A 24,189-nucleotide genomic window follows, 5' to 3' on the forward strand; every position below is an offset into this window, starting at 1 on the left:
CGCAAAGAAAATTTCCTTAAAACAAAAGTAGAACTGAAACACAGAAAAGTCAGGAAAAAATTTTTTTGCTTCTTTACTTACTGATACCATTCATGAAATGAAACAATAATACACTATTACATAATAATATAATAATTATACACACTAAAAATAGGGACAATGAATTGTGCCCTTCATCCCCACAGTGACATTATTCTACTTACCAAGGAGCCAAGGTGGGGAAGTACACCAAACAGCTGAAGAAGAAAAAGGGCATTGGAAGAATATCTAACAGTGAAGAATATGCACTGAATTTACAGTACAAAGAATACCATGAATACCAAAGAGGCCAACTGGCCTACAAGAAAAACCAAATGAAGAACAGAAAAGAGGATGGCAAGGCAAATTATCATATGGCCAATACACCAAGCAAAGCAGATAAGAGCACTTTCTGTGAGATGGGTGCCGTATAAATGTAATTAATAAACAAACAGACAAATAAATAGCTAGTGATGGCTAATAGCAGGAAAGTTGACTAAAGGGACAGAGAGACTATTTTTGATTGCACAAAAGTCCTAAAGTCCAGTGAATTCTGGACTTCAGAATTCAAACAGACAAGCAACAGCCACACAACATCCAAGAGTTAACAACTGTTGATGAGAAAGACAAAAAATGGAAAGTGCAATATTTGAAGATAGCAGAATGGAAGCAAAAGAATTGCAGAAAATCACAAAATACAAAGAGTTATAAATATAAATAGAATAATTATGACAAATATGGCACAGATCATACCAATAGCAATAGTCACACAGGGTGCAATTCCAAAACATGGAATATTGCTTGGACACCATCAGCATTGATTGATAAAATCACCATCAGTCATTTGCAAAAGGCAGATTTACTTGGAACAGCTTACATCATGCTACAGTACTTTAAACATCATCAAAGAACAGCACCTACCTTTCCCAGGTCCTTGAGAACAACTGGAAAGGTGAATAAAAGGGCCCAAATATCTGACTGAATATGCAACGATAATAATACAATTCTGGTATCTTCCACCCCATATTTCTCCTCCCAACATCTTCTCAAATCTGTGCTTCAAAAGGGACATCTTTTTTTCTGGTTTATTCAGAATACAGAGCCTTTCTTCTGTGTAATCTTTGACTTATACACAGGCAGAAACTGAATTTGTGCATAGGAAATGCCTCCCTCTTCCACCTCCAATTTCTAAAATTTAAACACAATGTCATGAAAGGGTAACCAGTAGGTACGATGGTGATGGCAGTTATCAGAAAGTTTTGGTCTATGAAAAGATGCTCCTTTCTCAGAAACCAGAATTACTAGATAGTCCTTAAGTACTCTGCACTTTGACAGATAGAAGTGCAGTAAAATCTGCACTTATTCCAGATGTTTTAGCCTGACCATTTTTTCCACCACTTCCTGTGCATTACTTATTTAACTTGGTCTGTTTATGGTCCTTAAACGTTTGTTCTGAATTTCCCTTCTTGGAGTCAGCAGAAGAAACTTCTGTTGGCTATAATTATTTGCTATTGCACATATTTTTTCACTGAAGTCCACTGCCCCAAGAGCCCATACATCCAATTTGAATTAAAAACCAATGGGAGGAACCTCCGCAATCGCACTTTACCTTGGAATTTATTGTCTTATGAAAAGTAGGGTGACAATGCAAGAAAAGCCATTCAGACATACCCATTGCCAACTCTTAACTAAATAAACGCAAGACACTAATTGAGAGAATTTCACCTAAATTATCTTCTGATTGGAATTCTGTTTTAAGGACAAATAATATTCCACTAATGAAATGAATAAGCCTCATCCAGTGGCCAGAGGAAAGTAAAGAATATGGCAACTCTTTGCTGCCCTCTAATGGTCTGTCAGAGTTTTGCTGCTCTGATCTGGTATCCTTATATAACTGAGAAGAAAAAATATATATCTTGAAAATAATCTCCTTGCAGTAGATCCATGTTTTTTTGTTCACAGCCCAGTTTTGCTGATTAGACAGACAACTACCTAAATTTGACAAACAAACAACTTTGTCATGTTTTTATAGCTGTCCATTTCACAGTCAAAAGACTCTGGGCTGCACCCCAAAATTACTCCCTAAGGCAACCAGTATAGTATAGTATAGTATAGTATAGTATAGTATAGTATAGTATAGTATAGTATAGTATAGTATAGTATAGTATAGTATAGTATAGTATAGTATAGTATAGTATAGTATAGTATAGTATAGTATAGTATAGTATAGTATAGCATAGCATAGCATAGCATAGCATAGCATAGTATAGTATAGTATAGTATAGTACAGTACAGACCTTTCACTGTTCCTAAGTTAGAATTTAGCCACATTTGAATTGGCAAGGAGCATAAAATTTGCTGACTTCATTTCATTTCCAATATTACCCTGTTTATAGTGTGTCTGTTTCAAGTCAGTACAATCGCCTAACTTCTTCACAATGAAGTGGCAGACAAACCTTCAACAGGCTGGGAGAGACTACTTAGGATGACTTAAGTCTGCCTCAATAATGGGGTTGGATGAGATGAAGTCAAAGTACAACAGAGACAAGTGACAACAATTAATCAGTGGGGTGGCTTGCCTCCAATAGCTGTGGGTACTCCAACACTGGAAGTTTTTAAGAAAAGATTGGGGATCCATTTGTCTGGAATAGTTTAGGGTCTCACTTCCATTCTGTAAATAATGATGCCAAGACATGTTTGTATACAATTTGAGAGCAAGTGGGTAAAAGGTTCTGGATCTAAAGGCAGACTCGTCTTTGCATGTGAATCTGAGGTGAGAATTTGTCCTCAGTTAGAAATATAATTGAAACTTGTTAGCTCTTCATTTAAGAATTAAAAATCTGTTCAGATACAGAAAAACAATACTTTTAAAAGACCTGGATCTCTTTTCCATGGCTGGAAGAGACAACATCATCTTCCACTTCTGTTGTAGCCTTTGTGGCTTTGTGGCATAATGTGCCTGACAATGGGGACCTCCTTGGTCTATGAATCTTGGTATCTTTCCATGTCATTTTTTCCCCTCCTAATTTCCTCTCTCCCTTTAGGATTGATCACTATGCAACTTAAGGCAAACTCTGGCGTAAGTTGGTATGTAGGGGAAGAAAAAGTATAGAAATAAGCATGGAAATCCATAACTGTACTCTCTATTTTCATACCTTCTCAGAAGAGAAGAGGAAGAAACTGAAGAGATCTCGTTGGCAGGATATTCTTCTTTAGGCTGTGTATTGAGATACCTTTCCCCCCTTTCCTCTGTCTCTGCTAGATCCTTGGGATCTGCAGCTTGGTTGAGAGGAATTTGAGCAGAAATGAGCAGAGAGGAGAGAAAAGAAGGCAAAAAAGAAAAGAAAATGGCAATGGTGACCTTTATAAAGATTTCCTAGTCTGACATGAATTGCCTGGAGAAACTAGGAGGACTGGTGTGAGATAGGTAGGCTCATGTGCGAGTGTTAATATGTTCAGAGCTTCATTTCTAGAAAAAGATTTCTGGCAGTACATCCTTCATTCCCCTCTGTAGTTCCTCAGGATAAAAGAAATATATTCTACAACTTCTCCAAGGCATGTGGCACTTACTTCAAACATTCCGAAGATTATGACCTGTTAGAGAACAGATCAGAAGGCTGAACTAACTTTGTCTCTCCATAATCAAGTTCAAATAAAGTAAATCTATATACTTGGCTTTTTTATTGTCCATATTGTCATGTGCCCTTGCTCTCTGTAGAATCAACCTATATCTTAAGAATCAAATTTGATCTCTCTTCTGACTCAACTGAAAAGCCAGCTGACATATTCACATGAGAAAAAAATGTATATATTTTTCCTAGTTCTGTGCTGGGAGATCATTGGTTAGTTGCATGTTTAACCACGATTTATAAAGGTGTTTTGACAAATATGTGCCCACAAACACCACAAGAAAGCAACTGTAGCACTTTTTGTGACAAGTGGGAAAATGTAGAAACTAGAATTGTGTAAATTAGGATTTGATGATTTAAGAACTTTTGGTCAATTCATAGACTACCTTTCTCTATCACTTTGAAGTGTTTTTTTTTTTTTTGAGTAGCCACAGTATAAGTTGCATCACTTATTCTGAGCTTTTCAGAAGAACTGTAAGCTACTAAGGTCAAAGTAGTTTAAAGCAACTTATAAATAATTGCATCCAACTGTGGACAACTGAGTAATATTTCAAAAAAGGTGGTCCATAGAGAAATGACTGTCAAACTTTAATTAAGATTCTACATGTAAAATAGAATGCTTCTCAACTATAAGAAATGTATTGTGACATTTGTTCTTTGCATTTTTAATACTTTTGATTTTTCTCTGTGTTTGCAATGCTATGTCTGATATGAGTGATTCCATAATTATGGTGTCCTTTCTGCTACATGTTAGAAACTTCTAAGATATTTCTTCTTTTTCCTTATACTTATGTGGAGAATCCAGTACTCAATACGCCGAAATTTTCTGGTTTAATGAAATTTCATTGCTGGTATCAGGAACATTTTTCTAGACTATGTGACTAATCCAGTTAATATTTGTTTTTATTATCTGACCATTGTTAGTTCATTTACAAAATGGTCCTATACATTTCTGTTCAGAAGTTACCTTATTTAATTAAGTTGTGTTCCTTCCCAGATAATTAGATACAGTGAAACAATTTCAATTAGTTATAATAATGGAATACAAAAGTAATGTTATTTCTTTAATGCACATTTTGGTTATTGAAGGAAGTATAAGGTAATTCTCAAATTAAGAAATAAGAGCACCAATTAAAATAAGTGGATCTGTAAGATAAGGGCATCTTTAATAATATCTCTATAAAACCACATTTCATTTTAAATCTCATTTTAATTCCCTCTTACAGTAGCATACCAGAATTAAAATAGCCTCATGAAAACAAACATAAACAGATGTGCCTCTAACTCTTAGTGACACTCATTAAAATTGGTCTCACTGATTAATCAGCTAAAGCTTTCTTTTTTTAACTAGCATATAAATACCCTGAAATGGAGAGAAAGGAATCTGTAACTAGGAATTAAACTATCAAGAATATTTAATTAAACCTTCAGTCGATTAAAGTACTAGTCGAAATTGATTTTAAAAATTATATCCCTTAGAAAGCAAAACAGAACTGTTTAAACACACACACACACAGAGAGAGAGAGAGAGAGAGAGAGAGAGAGATACATTGTTCAGGCATAGTCTACATGCTTTTTTAAAATAACAAAGTTTTTATACTATTTTTCACTTTGGGAAGTTCTGATGAGGGAAAAATATTGAAATTCATCTCATGCTGCTTATAAAAATAAAAAACCATATTCTCCTAAGCACCAAAATGTTTTTTCTGTCCCCCTTTTCAATTTCCATTGTACTATTGCTTCTTAAAATAAAAATAAATAAATAAAAGTTACAAGCTTTCTTGCCTTAGTTACTCTATTATTAAATAATAACAAACCAGTTTAAGTTACTAGTTGGGGCTACAAAACTATTTGGGGTCCCAGGAGAGCAGTCACATCTTTTAACCTTTCCTGCATAATGCTAGACAGTGGATGAGAACACATCAGATTTGCCTTCCTAAAACTTGTTAGCAATGTTTATAATAAAATATTGCAAATTAATCCTGTATGTATGTATGTATATATGTATATATGTAAGTATGTATGTATATGTATATGTATGTATGTATATATGTATATGTATATATATGTTTCATGGGGGTAGTGGTTGAAGAATATATATGAAGTTGCTGATCATCCACCTGGAAGCCATCAGGTTACTGGAAAATAACTTTCCTATTATTACCAAGGTTTAGGAAAAGTTTCTACAGGAGGCACAGATTCTTCCAGGATGATAAGCATCCCAACCTGCAAATGGGAAGGGAATTCACCCGTGAAATATTTAAATGTTTATCTTAATGTTATCTTCCTTTCTCCTTCTTTGAAATAAGCCAGCTGTACTGTTTGATTGGTCCTCCCTCGGCTACCAAACTCTGGACAGATTATCAGGATCGTCAGCCTCGTCCTTGGGGTCCCTGCCCGGTGAGCCCTACAGAGAAATTGCCAAGCCAACCACCTGTTTTTTGCAGCCAAGCACACGCACAGACAGCTGGTGCCTGTAAGAGACAAGATTTCCCCCATCCCGGCTCCTCTTCGGTCTGGGATTGGAGTTCTCAGCAAACGAGGAAAGAAGAACACGGGTCTTTCCCCACCCCCCTTCTCCTCCTTCGCGGAGGGAGCCCCACTTGCCCGAAGCCCCAGGTAACCCCCCCTCCCCCTTTCTCCTCCGTTCCCCGCGGCCCAGCCGCAGCCAGCCAGCCGTGTTGTCGTGGCGTCTCCTCGCATGCCTCACCTGCCCTGCTTGGTAATGATCATTTCCGTCTGATGCTTGTGGAACTTGGCCCAGAGTGAATAGTTGTTGAGGACCACCTGGATCTTTCCGGAGACCTGATAGCCCGGCACGGGATAGAGAGGAGCCCGCGGGAACACGTGCTGGATCGCCGTCGAGTAGCAGCCTTCTCCGGCGGGTGAGCTAGCATACAGATCTCCGGCGCTGGGATAGAGCTCGCCAGCTGAGACGAAGCTAGGATTCCCGGCGTGGCCAGTTGACGCTGGGATAGGCGCGGGAGGCTGACCTCGGTAGGAAGAGCAGTTGTTCGCTGCCGGCCCCAAAAACCTTCCCGAAGAGGCCGGGTCGCTCCCCGCAAAAGCGCTTTGCACCATTGGGCCTCCGTAGGTCAGCCCTAAGTTACAGCTGCCTTCCTGCAAGGGGGCATCGGGGTAGTAGAAGCGGTCCTGGGGGGCTCCCATTTTCAGTTCGCCCCCACCGCCCGAGTCTTTGGTCGTGGTTCCCTGGAGGTCCGGAGGCTCCTTGGCAAAGTTTTGGCTCTCTGCCCCGTTCAGCATCGTAAGGGCAGCGGCGGTCGGATTGGCAGGTCCTCCGGTGATTGAATCCAAGGCGCCCATTGAAGAAAAAGACTCACGGGACAGATTCGCGGCTCGGAGCGGCGGCAGGTAGAGCGGCGGAAAGAAGGGGGAGCGGAGAGCAAAACAAAGTTTTGAGATGGAGAGGACGGAAAGTAGAAAGTCCTGAGGAAGCGCTGGAGCGCTTAGAGTTTCATCCAGACTGGAAAAGACGCGTCAGCGCACGCCTAAACACTTTCCTGGTCAAAGAGGCCAGTTAGTCAATTTCACGGCTGCGTCTTCTTAAAATCCCGACTTGCTCCGTTATCATTAACGGAGTGTGGAGAGAGCGAGAAAACTTTCGCGACTTTGCTGCGTGTATGTCAAGATCCGGTTGATGGCAACGGCAGAGTCAAGATCACAGTTGGTCTCGCCGGATTTCTTCCTTAGGACTTTTCTGAAGACTCGGCGGAGCTTTTCCTGCACTAATCACTTCTTCGCTACTTCGCCAATCCATCCTCTTTGCCTCCGAAAACTGCGCTCTCGATCTGCCTCCTATTAAAAGAAAGACAAACGGCTTATCTTCCATTGGCTGGGGAGAGTTTTTAAGTCCCGCCCCTCCGGCTCTACCTTCCTCCTCCAACGACGAGCGGCGCTATTACTTGAATGGATGTGATCGGGTCTCCTCAGCCCGCCGGTCTCCGTTTCCACCGTGAGCGGCAGAAAATTGACCTGCACCTTCCGACCAACCGGGAGCGGGGTCCGCTTTGCTTGTTTCCACAGTCCTGCTGTGGACTGCCTCTGCAATCAAAAAATAATATAATGCAAACTGAATGTGTTTATTTATTACATTTGTAGTTCACGTTTTTTCTCTAATACCCTAGAGAAGAGCAGTAAGGAAATAGAGATTTCTTAGTTTTGGCATCCTTAAGACTGTGGACTTCCAACTTCTAGAATTCCCCAACCAGCATGAGACTTCCACCACCTGAGATGATTTCTCCTCAATCTCCATGTCAACATCAACATCAAGCTTGGCAGATTGGAAAGACCTTGTTGTCCTTCATTGGTTTGCTTGCTGAATGAGGATTTGAACCTGAATTTTCCTTGTCCCTGCTCTGTCTAATCCCCACACATTCCCTTCTTTCACAACAGTTGCCACCTGTCCTCAAGAACCTGGACAGGCCTTCACACTACACTCCTATTCAAAAGTCAGAATCCACAAACTTTCCACACTGTTTTCTCATTCAGTCTTATATTATTCTAAAATGAAAGCTCTCAAGTGGATGGAAAGAAAGGGACACACAGTACAATGCTCATAAAGGAGATTCTGTCTATGGGAAGCCCACAGCTGTATGTTCCACCCTTTCACAGAACCTATCCAGACACTGTTTCTGAACTGTACTCTTAGAAGGATGGAAGGAAAAAGGATTAAACATGTGGCTATCAATCACTTTAATAAGTACATTTAAATTTCGGTTTACCCTCTCCAAATGTTAAAATGCAGCCTTCAGAATAACATTTAAAGGCCAAATGGGTCCTTATCCTGAAAGTGTTGCATACTTGTAGTATATAAGCATATATATGCTCAATAATGATAGCCTGGCCTGGGCACAAATGTGTACAGAGAGAGCATGGCCTGGGTGCAAGATTGTTCTGACATTTAGTGCCTATTGCCTTTCCTCAAGAAATCCAACACAAGAAGCTACAGACCAGCTTTCAACTCACAGAATGGCTTGTTCAGTTTTTTTCCCTTGCCTAAAATCAAGTAATAATCAAGTAGATTGCTACCAATTATCTTTCCATTTAAAAGGAGGGGGAGGGGGTTAAGACTAACCAGGAAATCCACTTGATATTTTCCATCACTTCTGAAGGAAGTCAGATCAAATACATACTAAAAAGATTAATTTGATAATGCCTGGATTGGTCCCAGTTAAAAAGAATTCAGTGTTTTGATGTGAAGGATATGGATCTTTTTTTAAAAAAAAACATCTCTTTTTGAGGATCTTGCTTTTGCACATTTTAAAATAGTCTAGAAGTAGTTGAAGCAATAAGTGGTGATAAGTACTTTTTAAATGAACATTTTCGGTGTCCATGCCACTTTAATTTTTATCAAAAATCACAATTACAGAGGTGTTTGGGGGAAGGAGAGATGCAAAACAACTTATTGTAGATACATTATATATTGCCAAAGATTTGGTTAGATGTGCCTCAGTCCCAAGTTGCAAAACTTATTTCAGATCAAGTCAATTTATGTAGCTGTAAAGAATTTCAAAACACTTTCTTTAAAGTTTGGAATATATTTAGGTGAGAAGCCTTACACTCAAAATCTCACAAAACAAATCTAAATAGATGACTGATGACTTTATCAGAAATATGATAAAACTACTCTGTACATATACTGTTTTCTTTTTTCTTTCTTCTAGATTGGTCTATAACATTGCAAAATCCATTTCCAAGCTAAATTCAGTTCAGTAAAATATTTTTTCTTCCATTCAATAATTCTCAGTAATAATTTCATTTTTATTTAAAAAAGAAGCATGGTATTGAAGCCTGTATTAATAGCATTCAATTTCAGCAGAAATAAATGAGATTATCTAAATAACTCTTTACTATATTTTTTTACTGATCTCCAGAAAACCAAAGTATCCTATTGTTTTCTTGTGTGTGTATACATACATACACACATACATACATACATGCCTATACATATATACATGCATACATGCATACATACATACATATTTACCAACCAGAGGAAGGGAATGTTTACATCTAGGGTAATGTGACTTTTTGTAGCTTAAAAGAAATATATAGCTTTTCTCCTTTCACTCCTGCATTAATTCTGAAAAATCCTCATTTCCAAAGAATACCGAGCTGCGCTGATATGTTTATTTGTTTGTTCTAGGATGACCTTGCCCTTTGAGGAGTATGCTGGATCTATATTCTGACATATTATAGATGTAGCCAGGATAAAAATTACATTTCATTTCCTTTACAATTTTGAGGGGGAGGACATCCATGGTTTCAGAGGGATTGAGTGGGCTTGACCGAAAGCAATGGGGAAAGAATGTCATTTCTGTTGTGTGTGTATGTGTTGTGTGACTCTGATAAACTGGTAAGGATTTTGAAACATTTTTACAGTATGGTACCTTGTTCATTAAAAAGGCATATTTTTATAAATCACATTGGTAAACCAGTAAAGAGATCATCCTTGTTTTTAAACATTTTGAATAATAGTTTCTTAGTCATATGTAACAATGCCCCCCCCAATCTTTTTTCTGTTTAAAAAGTTATTAATGTTTCTTGGAATTTGATATGCCCAGTTTCCTTCTGAGATCAAAACACACTTGGGAAGCATCTACACACAGAAACAAATGTGTGCGTGTACACGCGCATTCACACCCACCCACCCACACACACACACACCAGAGGATGATGCAGAGACCTACATATCAAGCAGAAAATGTCCAAATGAAATATTCCCTTTTTTTTTGCTTAAATGTATTATTTCAAGGGTTATTAAGTACCACAGTTAACAAAGCTGCACCTACTACCTGTCATATAAGAATAGCTTGGGAGAATGCCCTGGCAGTCAAAGATATTCCTGCAGATTTGGTCTACAGTAGATTTCAGAATCACCTGTTTGTTTTCATGACCAATTTGTTTTGGAGGTTAGGTCAGGAAATCCTTGCAGACATCCCAATCACCAGCAGGAAGGTCTGTCTGGACCGATGTAAAGGGAGTGATGCCCCGCCCATAAAACTGCAAATAGAGCGGACTTGATGGGCCAAGTTGTCCCCCCAGGGAAGCTGTGTATTGTCTCATCAGACAGAGTTTAGCAGCCATCTCAGACCATTCACAGCTTCAATTGTTTGGAGTTGTTTCTTCTCCCTTTAGCTCCCCAATGCAAAATCTTCCTTTCCGGTATCCTGCAACCTCAGCTGTGCTCCATAAGAATCTTGCATCTGGAAAAGTAAACCAAAGCGATATAGGAAACATTAAAGCAAATGTTTCATTCTCAGACCTTAAGGAGAAGTCAAGTAGAAAACCAGCAAAACACAAAACAACCAACCCCTCCCCCCTCCCTCCTTCCAAACCAACTTCAAAGCAGCAGTGAAATTTGAACCATTAAATGGAGAGATAAGTGATATTTCAGGGTGTCAGAAGTGTATACGGAAACTACAGATACTGGTTCTTCCAACCTGCTGCCTTCCAAATGCACTAGATTACAAGTCCCATCACTCCATAGAAATCCATGGTGGCTAGAGAGAGAAAAATATTGTAGTCCAATGCATCTCAAGGCACCATGTTTTATTTTATCTGGCTGGCATTTCCTATCAAACAAATGCTGCAGGATTTTAAAATGAAATCCAAATCTATTTAAATACAATAAGGTGAATGCCTTGTGTGTGTGTCTGTGTCTGTGTATACACATACATACACATGCATGCACACCCAAACATTACCAATATAAAGGGTTGAAGAAAGAATTTAGAAAATTATCTCCATGAAGAAGTGGGTTTTATTTATAATGTACCAGAAGGCCAAAGTTTAAAATGTAATACTATTGTGCTTTATTGGATAGCTAATGAATACACATTATTTTTGTCTATAAGCAATTATTTTGGAAATTGTATTTGAAATTACTGATCATGTTCCTAAATAAAATGACATCTTAATAACCTACCATCTGAATTCAGTCAAAAATCATTGGATCTTATTTTTCCCCCCAGCATCATTAATATCAGGTATAAAAACTGTGAATAGTGTTGTCCAATTTTAGGTATCTACTTTGAAGTGCATGAAGCAGAAAAAGTTCACCTTGCACACAAGCGCAAGGAGAAAGGCTTAAAGTTTTTCACAAAAGCATTTTAAAATAATAAATTAAATTTATAGTTGCTTACTTGATCTTGCATTTTACTTTTTTACCCCTAAAAATGTCGGTCATATTTATGATCAGCCAGAAGTGAATAGTTGCTTTGTAAATCATGGAATAAAAAATGCATGAATTGGGCTTAAAGATCATCTAATCCACCACCTGCTCAGTAGAGGAATCTGCTAGCTAGGCCATCCCCAAACCTACTCTTTCAGTTGTTTCCCAACAATGGAGATCACACACACACACGCACACACACACACACCCCACATCTAGGCAAACTTTTCTACTGCTTAGCAGTTCTTACGATCAGGAGATTCCTCCCAAGAGTAACTCTCTATCTCTCCTTCTTGTCATCCTTTGTTCCTGTTTTATCTTCAGTTTTACCAGTGAATGGGTCCATACATCATCATCATCATCATCATCATAAGTTGGAAGGGACCTTGGAGGTCATCTAGTCCAACCCCCTGCTAAGGCAGGAAACCCTATACCATTTCAGACAAATGGCTGTCCAGTCTCTTCTTAAAAACTTCCAGTGTTGGAGCATTCACCACTTCTGGAGGCAGGTTGTTCCACTGGTTAGTTGTTCTAACTGTCAGGAAGTTTCTCCTTAGTTCTAGGTTGCTTCTCTCCTTGACTAGTTTCCATCCATTGCTTCTTGTCCTGCTTTCAGGTGCTTTGGAGAATAGCTTGACTCCCTCTTCTTTGTGGCGGCCCCTGAGATATTGGGACACTGCTATCATGTCACCCCTCACCCTTCTCTTCGTTAAACTACACATACCCAATTCCAGCAACCGTTCCCTATATGTTTTAGCCTCCAGTCCCCCAATCATTTTTGTTGCTCTTCTTCATGACCCTCTTTTATATAGATCAATCTTTCCTCAGTCTTCTCTTTTGCAGACTAAGTTTGCTCATCTCGTTTAACTGTTCCTCACTAGGACTTAATTTCCACACTCTTTATCACCGTTGTAGTTCTTCTCTACACCTGCTCCAACCTCTCCATATCCTTTTTAAAGCACAGGGTTTCATACTCCAAGTCCAACGTAACTAGGGTACTGGCATCAGTGGGGCCATGTATTTCCATGCTTTTGGCATAGAGCTTTTATAAACTTGCTCTTATTTTTTTCAAAACCCATGCAGAAAGGCACTGAAAGTTGTCAACACAAGGCCAGCATTTAAGACGGACATAACTTTTTTCCAACCAGAGAGAAACTGTTGCCTTTCATTTCTTCTGGGAAAAAGACTCAAACCTTTCCCCATCTCACTGGAAACTTGGCCTATTCTCTTAATCTGTCACAACAGGAAACATCAGAAATAAAGGGCATTTGATTACCCTTGCTGCAGATTAAGGCTGCCAAAGTTCCATATTATGGTAGAATTTCATGAAAAATAATAATAATAAAACTATTAAGGTATAGATGTTTGGGACCAAGTGCATTTTACATCCTTCTCTGGAAATAATGTTTCTCTAATTTTAATCTGACATAATCTCCAGGTTAGGTGATGATGATGATGATGATGATGATTTTAAGTCTTGACTTTTGATGACTACAGGAAGTTTGTTTAATCAGGTCTTTGTTCTTAGATTAAGAAAAAGAGAGGGAGGGAGAAAGGGAGGGGGAGAGAGCGAGAGAGGGAGGGGGAGAGAGCGAGAGAGGGAGGGGGAGAGAGGGAGGACTGGCCGAAGTTCACCAGAGGACTTCAGGCCTGAGGCATGACTAGAATACACAGTCTCCTGATTGGTAGCCAATTGCCTTTAATCATTACACCAAACTGACTTTCATATTATTATTATTACTATTATGCAAACTCAGATGCCTAATCTTAGATATAATAGATACAATCCCCTACACATTTTTTCACTCATTTCATTGAGATGTATAAAACTGTATAAAACTGCATTTCACTATCAGGTGTAGCTGTGGTTCTGTGCTATTCTCCGGACAATAAAGGTGATTCAAGTAGCAATCTTATGTTCTTCTTGACTGCATGCATTCCCACACTGTCTCATTAATGTTCTCCTCTAGTGTAAGATGAAAAACAAAATTCTCCCAATCTGCTATTCCCTCCAAGTTTCTCTATTTCTGGTAGAAGAAATGCAGAATTCTAACAAATCTTCAGTCTCTAATCTGCATTGAAAATCAGTGGGTATTTTTCTGTGTTAAGATGAAACTGCAGTGGCCTTTATGAGAGCTACAAGCAAAAGAAGGTGATGCTACTCAGTTGAAATCAACATCAACTTTTTTTCTCTTTTAAAGGATTTCTGGAAAATCCGATGTACCTGGAATTAAACATGCACATACACATACAAATTTTATGGTTGGCTAGACCCATAATCTATTCTGCAGGAGAAAATAACAAATTTCAGAGATTGAGTCATCCTTGCATAATAAATCTCAAGCTGCGTATTGCAAGAATAAAAAAGACACCAAAGAATTTCCTGCAACATCCTAAGAGAGTCTTGTGAATTGATAAAATGAGATTTTCTGATGCATTTTTCTACTAAGTTATTCCATGGTACACACCAGCAAAAAGAACCAAAAAGGAAAGCCCAGTCCCCTAGGTAGGTGCCTGTTGCATCTCAAAATGTGTCAGTGTTTTCCATACATAATGAGTTAGCTTTAGGAATAGCAGAACTCTTGTTCCTCCTCAGTCTACAGTAAAATGGTCATTTAGCTTTTTCTGACTTTGAATTCATGATATTGTTGATCTATCTCTTGTGGCAATTCTATCCCCCTTTTGGGGAAAATGAGAGTTGAAACTGATGGTCCTAAGATATAGAAAGGATGAGTTATTTTTATATTTTCTATGTTGTTGCCTTGTGTCCTTGCTGGAAGAATGCAGAATGCTGTTCATGTCTCTTCTGCCTTTATAATCCGTCATAATATTCTTATCAAGTAGATAAAGTAGCGGGTACACAGTTACTGTTCTCTATAAGCTTTGTGGCTGAGAGCAGAATACTGAGTCATCTTGAACTCTCTTCTTGATACCACGCTGGGTCTTTCAGAAAATGTCTGAACCTCAAACTCTATAAAAAGACTGGATCTCTCTCTCTCTCTCTCTCTCTCTCTCTCTCTCTCTCTCTCTCTCTCTCTCTCATTTTGTTTAGTGTTAGGAGATAACATACGATCCATAAATTTCCTGCCCTATTTGGGAAGAAATTGTTCGTGAGAACTCATTAAGAAGAGGGGGAAAGTGCGATAGCACAAAGTTCCTTCATGTAAGAATGTGTTAATTCATTCTAGTCTTACTTTCTCCTCAGCAAAGGAAAATAAAAATAAATGTAATTAATACCTCGTGTAATCAAGCCTTCCAGCCAGGAAGGAAAGAAAGTAAACCACACAAAAAATCTCAGAGTTAGAATTCTCCTCTCCCTGCTCCAGCTGGTTTAAGGTAATCTGGTCTGGACATGTTCATATAAGCAAAGCAAAACAGCACTCATAATTCTATAGGTACTAACAAGGAATAATTGCTTTACTATTGTTTGCACAACTTTTAAAACAGACATGGATTTATCTCCATCTCCATCCCAGAATTTCAGGGAAGGTTTGTGTGTGTGTCTTCAGATGCATTTCCTATAGATTCTTATAGTCTTCCATCTTCATATTTTAAAAAATCCATTTTAAAAATAAAGTCTCATATACAGAAAAGGTAACCATTTTAGTCAGTTAGTCATGATTGTGGTCTCAGAACAATACAAGAAATATTTTCATAAGTGGTTAAGAAACTAGTACATAAAAAATTCATCCCCAGAGTTGAAATATACTTATGAAGCAGCCTTAAGACTCATAAGTAAAGTCAAACAAGGGTAATCTCAGTCTCTGTAAATGTGATCATATCTAAGATTACATAAAATATGGCAATACAATAACCATCATTCAGTGACCACTTGTTCAGTGAATCTTCAAACATATGATTGGGCTGAACAAGGAGAGGTTTAAAACCAGTCCTTGTAGTTTTGGCTGTCCTAGTGTCCCTGTAGTCACATGATCATGATTCAGGCACTTGGCACTTGGCTTGCAATTGTGTCACTGCTTAGCATCCTGTGGTCATGTGACTGCCATTTGCAACCTTCATTGCTGGCTTCCAAAAAGGCAACTCAAGAGGCTGCAAATGGTAATCACATGACGTCACAGATGTGGTATTTTCCTAACAATAGTGATTGGAGCTGCAGAAATTGCATTGTAAGTTGGTGCAGTCACATGACATTGTTGAAGGAAAAGTCTTCATCATGATTAAGTCCAAGCCAGGAATAAACAACATGGCGACTGCTTTAGGAAGAAGGTTGCAGTTTTTTTTATTGAAAAGTTTTCAATACATTTTATCTTTAACAATCCCTCCCCCACCCCCCAGCCAGCCCTTCCTAGCCCTCCCTAACCCTCCACCCTCCCCTTCCCCCCTCCCCCATCCCCGACTTCCCAGAGCTAAATACAAGGTATAAAAATAAAAACAATCATAAACAACCATATGCTAACAACAATAAGGTATTAAATCTATCGCACTCTAGCTCATATAAAATGACTACAAGCAATACTAATGTCACATCAAAACTTATACAAATGCTAAATGAAACTTTTTAGTCCCATATTTGTTCTGGATGTAATCAATCCACTTTTTCCACTCCATAATATAACGTTGTTGCAAATGGTCTTTCAAATAAGCCGATATCTTTGCCATTTCCGCCAGGTCAGAAACTTTTAAAGTCCATTATTCTATAGTCGGCAGTTCCTCCTTCTTCCAATATTGACCTACTAAAAGTCTTGCTGCCGTAATTAAATTCAACATCAACTTAGTGTCCACAACAGTAGTATCCGTAATTATGCCCAATAAAAACAATTGCGGACAAAACTTTATCCTTTGCTTAAATATCTTCCGCATATTCCACCAGATTTTAATCCAAAAAGCTTTAACCTTTTTACAGGTCCACCATATATGAAAGTACGTTGCGTCTTCGCCACCACACTTCCAACATTTAGGTTGATAGTTCGGATACATACTTGCAAGCTTTTTAGGATCTAAATGCCACCTATAAAACATTTTATAAAAGTTCTCTCTTAAATTTTGGGCTTGCGTAAATTTTACATTCCTCACCCAGATCTTTTCCCAAGTATCCATTGTGATAACTTCTTGAATATTCTGAGCCCATTTTATCATGCAATCTTTAACAAGTTCTGTTTCTGAATCAATTTCTATCAATGCAAGATATATCCGTTTGATATGTGCTGGACCCTGATTTCTAATTTGCTTTACCAGATTTTCATCAGTCATTGAAAAACCAATTTTCTGATCTTCTTTCCACCTGGCCCATATTGAAACCAGGTTTGGACAATCTTCTCTTCTCGTAGAAAATTATACGGCTTCAAACACCTTACGTTCCTCTCCAAACTTAGGATTTCCTTGTATGTAGTCACATCATGTTTGAACCCAACATTTATATTTTCTATTGCGTGTTTTGGTATTGCCCATAAAGGTATCTTGTAATTTAACTTATGTCTATACTTTTTCCAAACTCTCAACAAAGCATACCTAAAAATATGCACCTTAAACACATTATCTACCTTCTTATCATACAATAAATATGCATGCCAACCAAATAACAAGTCGTGGCCTTCAAGATTTAATAATCTCCCTTGTGTTAAATTAATCCAATCACTTATCGCTAACAAAGCAGCAGCTTCATAGTATAATTTAAAGTTGGGCATTTTGAGACCACCTCTTTCACGCGTGTCCTGCATAATCTTAAATTTAACTCATGGCCTTTTCCCTGCCCATACAAATTTATTGATACCCTTTTGCCATTCCTCCAGATTTGAGTCCTTTTTAAGGATAGGTATCATAGGTATCATGAAGGTTGCAGTTTATTGAAGAGGAGAGCCAGACAGAAAGATGGCTCTGGGGAAAAAAGAGTGAGCACATGTAGGGAGTGGGTTTTTATACCCTCTGGGGCTCTTGAGGTTGTTTCCTGTTCCTGTTTGAGGCTTTGTATTTCCTGTGTTATGTATTTTGACCTGAGTCTGGGTGTGCCTTTCTGGTATTCTGAGGGTGATGGGTTAATCCTATTATGTCCCAAGGTTGGTTTCTGCTTTTAAAATCCTTTAGGTAAATATATTCTGCCTTTTAAATATTTCCAAAAATATTTCTTTCTCGGGGGGGGGGCTGACTTCCTACAACATCATGTTTTACAAAGTCACACATTACAACTGCATTACCTAGCATTCCCAATCCCATTTACCATGATTAACTCTGGATTACTCATAGCTAAATTCTCATATATAGTGGGAGTTTCAATTGTCAAGCCAGTGGATCTTAATCTTAAACGCTACAGGGTAAAAATCTAGCAGCGTGCATGTAATAAATGGTAATTCATCCATTAATAGTATCTGGGCATGGTCCAAATCTGAGAGATCCAGAGAGCCACTTACTCAAGGCAGGATAAATCTGTTTGAACGTCTCTGTAAAACAGACATGTCAAACTCGCAATGTCATGTGATGTCGTGCGATGTATGGGAGCTTTTTCCCCATTGTCGGCAATGGTGTGGGCACAGTTTCCTCATGAGGCATCTGGCTGCGGGCCGGCAGTTTGACACCCCTGCTGTAAAAGGAGCAACGAAGTACACTTTCCATGATTTTCACTTCTTCTAACTCAAAAGAATGCTCAATGCTACGTTTTTATATTTACTGAAAGAAGAGGATGACAGTGGGCCAGAGCAATCTTTCCTATGGAAAAGAGATAGTGAGTTAGCATGCTTAACAATGGTAATTGGGACTAGAATTTCCATCACTAGATGATGTGTTTGTAAAGTGGGATGCCCCTTAATGATGGCAATCCCAGTATTCCCTGTTGCCATCATTAAGCGAGGATTATGGGTTGTTAAGTGAGAACCTCATCACAACATCCTGCTTCCTTCCAACAACTAAAATCAATAGGGAAATGGACAAGAAGTTGCAACCGGGGACGACTTCCCATCGCCCAGTGCGCTCACACAGAGAGGGCCTCCTCAGGGTGCCGTCGGCCAGACAATGTTGGCTGGCGACCCCCAGGGGGAGGCCCTGCTCTGTGGGAGCACCAGCCCTTTGGAACCAGCTTCCCCTTGAGCTTCGGATGGCCCCGGACCTCCGGTCCTTTCGCCACAACCTCAAAACTTTTCTCTTCCATCAGGCTGACCTGGATTGATGATGGGTTTTTAAATACGTTTTAATTTTTAACTGTAGTTAATTTATTTTGGGGCTGTTATTTAATTCGTTTTTTAATTTTTGTATTGTTGTTTTTTATTGTTGTAAGCCGCCCTGAGTCCTTTGGGAGATAGGGCGGCATATAAGTCCCAAAAATAAATAAATAAATAAATAACTTACAACTTGCAAGCAGGCCCATATGCAGCTAGGTGTCATGCAGTAGTGATTTTTGGCCTGGATTGGCTGCTGCTGGGTGTAGCTGGTGAACGCACAGCTGCAGCAGCACTTGCAAGTGGTTTTGGGTCTGGAAATGACTACGATTGAGCAGGGGAGGCTTACTGGAGTGACTTTTGACCTTCTCTGCCTCCATTGACTTTGCTTGTGGGAAGCTGGAAGGGAAAGTTGTGAATGGCATAAATATGAGCCAGTTGCCAAGGGCCCAGCTTGCAGCCACGTGTTCACAAGCACAGTGCAGTGGCCAGACTTCTAAGTTCACAAGCACAGTGCAGTGGCCAGACTTCTAAGTATCACTTTTTGCGTGCCATTGTAACTTTGAATGGTCACTGAATGATTGGTCAATAAGCAAGGACCATCTGTAATTTACTTTGCCTAGATCCACCTAATGCTAAGTATCCTTTATCCTCTGCTTCAAAGTTTATTTCTCCTAATCATATTCTCTCTGATGAACTAAGGAGGAGGAGAAGCCCATATTGGTCATAAGAAAAATGCTAAAATCTAATTTAAGGTAATAATATACTGTCAACTAATTGGAAGAAAAAGTGTGCAAACTTTTCAAATTTCCAGATCTATGAGCTAGGCAAGGCAGGCTGGGGAAAACATTTCACAGTTCAAAAAAAAGCAGACTTTTAATTTTTTGTTACTTTGCACCACAATTTTTTTTTCTTTTGTTACATCTTAACAAATGAACAAGATGTTTTGTAACATCTTGGTATTCTGTAATATCCCGTGAACAGCACAGTTGTTGTAAACCTAGGCACATATGTTTTGCAAACTTATGCATTACTTATTTTAAACCACTGGAAATATAGAATTCCAAAGTGTTACAATTTTTGCCACTTTAAAATTATCTTGATTCTTCACTTCCATCTTTTCCTGTACATAGAGTGTTGTTATAGATACGATCCAAATTGTCATTTGATTGATTATGCACCATCACGTTCTTTTCAATTCCTAGCGATCAGATAGATTTTTTCCCATGATATTATCATTTGCTGTTCCCAAAAATTCCATATCATATTAATCTAAATTTGATATTCTCATATTTTTCCTGGAAAATCAAAATTTAAAGTATTATATGCCAGAATTATGGATTTTCACAAGCTCATTGATCCCAGCAATGGTTATTTTATCTCATTAATCAAAGCAAGGATAACTATCTCTTTTCTTCCTTCCTGTCTGAAATAGAAAATTGTCAGCTAGGCACATTAGGATTTTTCTGGAATGTGTGTGTGTGAAAGAGAGAGAGAGGGAGAGACATGAAAGATTACAATCTTTGCTTCTCTGAAATGTTTAATTAGTCTGAGGAAAGCATTGTCCACATCCTCTTTTTGGTTTAAGAATCTATAATCATCTCCAACCACAAGGGGTTTTTTCTGTCCATTTATTTTGCAACTATGTTCACTGTCCCAGATTTCTATACAAATATTTTATTGCATATTTTACTCTGAACAAGTCATTTTTTTCAACAGCTTTGTTCCATTCATAAAATTCATGCCACCATGACTAGTATCTCCATCAAGTTATATATATATCTGTCTATTTGAAATTTGACCTCATTTTGTTTATTACTCATATTTTGCACATAGGTGCCCATGTGGGCATTGAAAATTTTGGATATTCTACTCCAGTGTCTTTTCTTCTTAACTGATTCTGTGGATTGCTAAGCACACAACTTCTTTTCTCCTGTCTCCAGCTTCAATTCCATGTTAGCTTTCTTTGTAGCAAAGCTATCAAAGATTCAAGGCCCATAAAAAGCAAATTTATGATTGCACAAGTTCTTGTGGGTTGCAGACTACTTCATCAGATAATGCATTGGGATTCATAAAAGCGATTTATTTCTCCATACCTTTAACTACATTATTTCAATCATTCACAAGATGTTATTTCAACCATATTGTAAAGGCAAGATTCATTCTCTTCTGGCCTTGAAAGGTACCATGTAACTCCCGACCAAATTGCCCTTTGTTAAGGAATTTTTTATTGTGATTCCAAGTCAGTCAGTGCTATCTGAGCAATGATTTAAACAATTAGATTAACCAACTAGGGCTCTAGTACTCATGAAAATACTCAGCTGATAAGGAGGGAGAGAGAGATGAGGTGCCTTTAAATCAGTGTTGACCCTGAGGACTGTCTAGATTACTCCCTACAGTTTTCTTGGCAAGGTTTTTTTTTTAGAAGTGGTTTGATACTGTCTACTGCCTAGGGCTGAGCAAGGTCCCTCAGCTGGCTTTGTGCCTTAAAAAAGAAAAGAAAAAAATACCATCACTCTTTAATAGAACCTTTTAAAAGTCAGTTGCCTCCTTCGCAAATGCTGATAAATTCAAAGTGGAATGCTCTTTCTTTACAGCACTATATTTTTCTTTAAAAAAAAGGTAAACACCCAATTTTTAGAGCAAAGACATGCAACCTTGTTCAGGCCAAAGTGTGCATTTAATTTTTGAATGGCATGCCAGGGACCACTCTAAAGATGGGAGGGAAGTGCAAAAAAAAGAAAAGAAAAGGGGGGGGGGCTAAACAGAAAACTAAATGTAAGTATATTTGGATTTAATTAAATGGTATTCAATACATACAGTACAGTCAACAAATATTTCATTATTTTTGGTTCCTTCTGTATTAAGATTTTCAATTTGATAGCTATTTTGGGAGGAGCTCTGAGAGTCACAGCCTACGCCAGGTGTGGCGAACCTACGGCACGTGTGCCACAGGTGGCAGGTGGAGCCCTCCCTGTGCACACGCACGCCATCACCCCGGAAGGAGGCGGGGCCAGGCTCCTCCCCTCTGCTTCTCCATGTACGCCTGCGCTCTCTTTCTCTCTCTCTGCACTCTTGAGTCAGAGCAGGTGCAAGAACTGGGTGGATCAGGGCTGGATGGTGGAAGCAGCTGCCAGCGTGAGTCCAGGTAAGCCTGCAGAGCGATTTTGCGGGGGGGGGGTGGCATGGCCAATCTGGGGGGAAGAGGCTTTTTACAAGCCTCTGGAGCTCAGATCAGGTTGCTGGGGTGTTGCAAAATCGCCCCCATGGCCATGGATTCAAGTTCGGGAAGGAAGGCAGGGCGATCCATGCAGCCCTGATTTGCAGTAGAATCCATCACTGGGCCAGCAGTCAGATCTTGCTGCTGGTAGAACAAATTCAAACAGTGCCAACGACTTTTAACGGTCTCACCAACAGTTCCAAAACAACTAGAAACTCGCCATGCCAGCAAAGATTGTTGGTCGTATGTCGTATGTTACCTTAGTTCCACCATGTTGCTCAAACACATTAAAATCTTCCTGATCATGTGGCCTATACTAGCCCTTAAAAACTATTCGCCTTCAAGAGCCACTGCAGCCGCAGCCATTCCAGGCGCCGCCATCTTAGGTCTGATGCCCATTCCAAACCCTGGGAGATTATAGAACTCCCAAAACTTGAACAATTCTACTGTTGAGCTGTGCTGTCTAATTTAATAAGAGGTGGTAGAATAGGATGGGTTCTCCTAAAATCCATTCTCATCTCAAAACTAGAGTGAATTAAGCTCCATATTGTTATAGCTGAAGCAAAGGGTCAGTTGTTCAACCTCCCATCTATATGCAGACTCATCACTGTCTTGAATGAGCCCCATGACCATTGCAGTGTCTGCAAACTTCAGAACTTTAACAGAAGGTTTCTTTGAGGTGCAGTCATTGGTATAAAGAGAAAAGAGCAATGGAGAATGCACACAGCCCTGAGGGGCACATGTGCTCATTGCCAGGAATTAAATGTAATTTTCCCTAGCCTCATCTGTTGCTTCCTATCTGTAAAAAAACCTACCTACTAAATTACCCACCTACCTACTATCAGAGATACCAATTTTACTGCTAGAGAAATGTAACATTGGAAAAATACTATGTGTGATTTTAAAGGAAATATTTTTGCCATTTTTAAAAATAAGTTTTAATCAAAATATAATAACTCTTGCATATTTTAATATTTTATTATCTTGTCAGTTTTGGAGAAAAATAGTTGTCCTATTTTTTTCCCTGTAGAAAATAATGAGGGGAGATGATTTGAAGATGGGGAAGGGATTATTCACACAGCATAGTTTACTTCTGTTCTGGGATACCTTCAGGATGCAGTTACAATTATCTAAGCAGCTTTGAGGAATTAGTTGAGATAAGTAAATAAATAAGTAAAGAAACAGGCTTGAGAAGTTCTTTCAATCATATTTTAATATTAGCATAAAGATTGGGATGTAAGCTAAAGTGAAGGAAAGTGAAGGAAACTGTGGGGCGTTTCTCTTTTTATTTTTAGAAGAAGTTCTTAATTAAGTTGTTTCATTATTAAAAATACCAAACAAACTATGACTAAGCTGTCTCTTAAAGTCAACAGGGGGGAAGAATCAACCCACATGGGAACAGTTGCATCAAATTTTACCCAACTTTTCTAAGCATAGAGGGGAGTGAAACCAGACACTGTTCACTGATAAAACTTTATATCTGAACAAGCTGGCAACCCCCTCGGGAATAACCAACTCATTGGTCACCTCAAAGAGATGTTGAATCATTGCCCAGGTGTGCATCATCATTTGCATCCACCATCACTAGCTTGAGATTAGACTGCTCTACAAGAGTTCTAGCTGCCATTTATTTTGAAACCATATCTACAACCTTAGTTGTCAATCTTTGATTTTTCAGAGGCAAGGGAACAGGACTAAGAGTTTTCAGTATCCTTGTCCCAACATATATAAATTTGGATTAGTTATCTTATAAGGCAACTGAAAGTGGAAAGTGCAAAAATTTCAAATATAAACACTTGCAAACTGAAGGCAACTGTGTGCAAATATATAGATAACTATTGGATTTCTGTCTATTTTATTATCTCTCAGGCAGCACCTTCAGTCTTATAATATTCAGAGTGCATAGGTATTGGATATATATAAAATCCAATACATCTGAAGGTTATTAGATTGTGGAGGACTGTTTTGAAATAATATTGAAGAACTTTATAGCTATTGGATTATGTATCCATATTTTTATAA

The 24,189-nt window shown here is 38.7% G+C and overlaps 1 protein-coding gene across 1 annotated transcript in view; it reads right to left on the bottom strand.

The window, feature by feature from the left end:
- TBX21 (T-box transcription factor 21) overlaps nt 1-6,971 on the bottom strand; it is a gene marked incomplete at both ends in the record, with an annotated part of 48,193 nt that extends 41,222 nt beyond the window's left edge. The window contains one exon of the mRNA XM_083377062.1: nt 6,358-6,971. Coding sequence (XP_083233188.1) covers nt 6,358-6,971 — 614 coding nt within the window. The remainder of the gene's footprint in view (nt 1-6,357) is intronic.
- Between the last annotated feature and the right edge of the window lie 17,218 nt (nt 6,972-24,189).

Source organism: Vipera ursinii, assembly GCF_947247035.1.
Source record: "Vipera ursinii genome assembly, chromosome: Z".
Classification (NCBI taxonomy): domain Eukaryota; kingdom Metazoa; phylum Chordata; class Lepidosauria; order Squamata; family Viperidae; genus Vipera; species Vipera ursinii.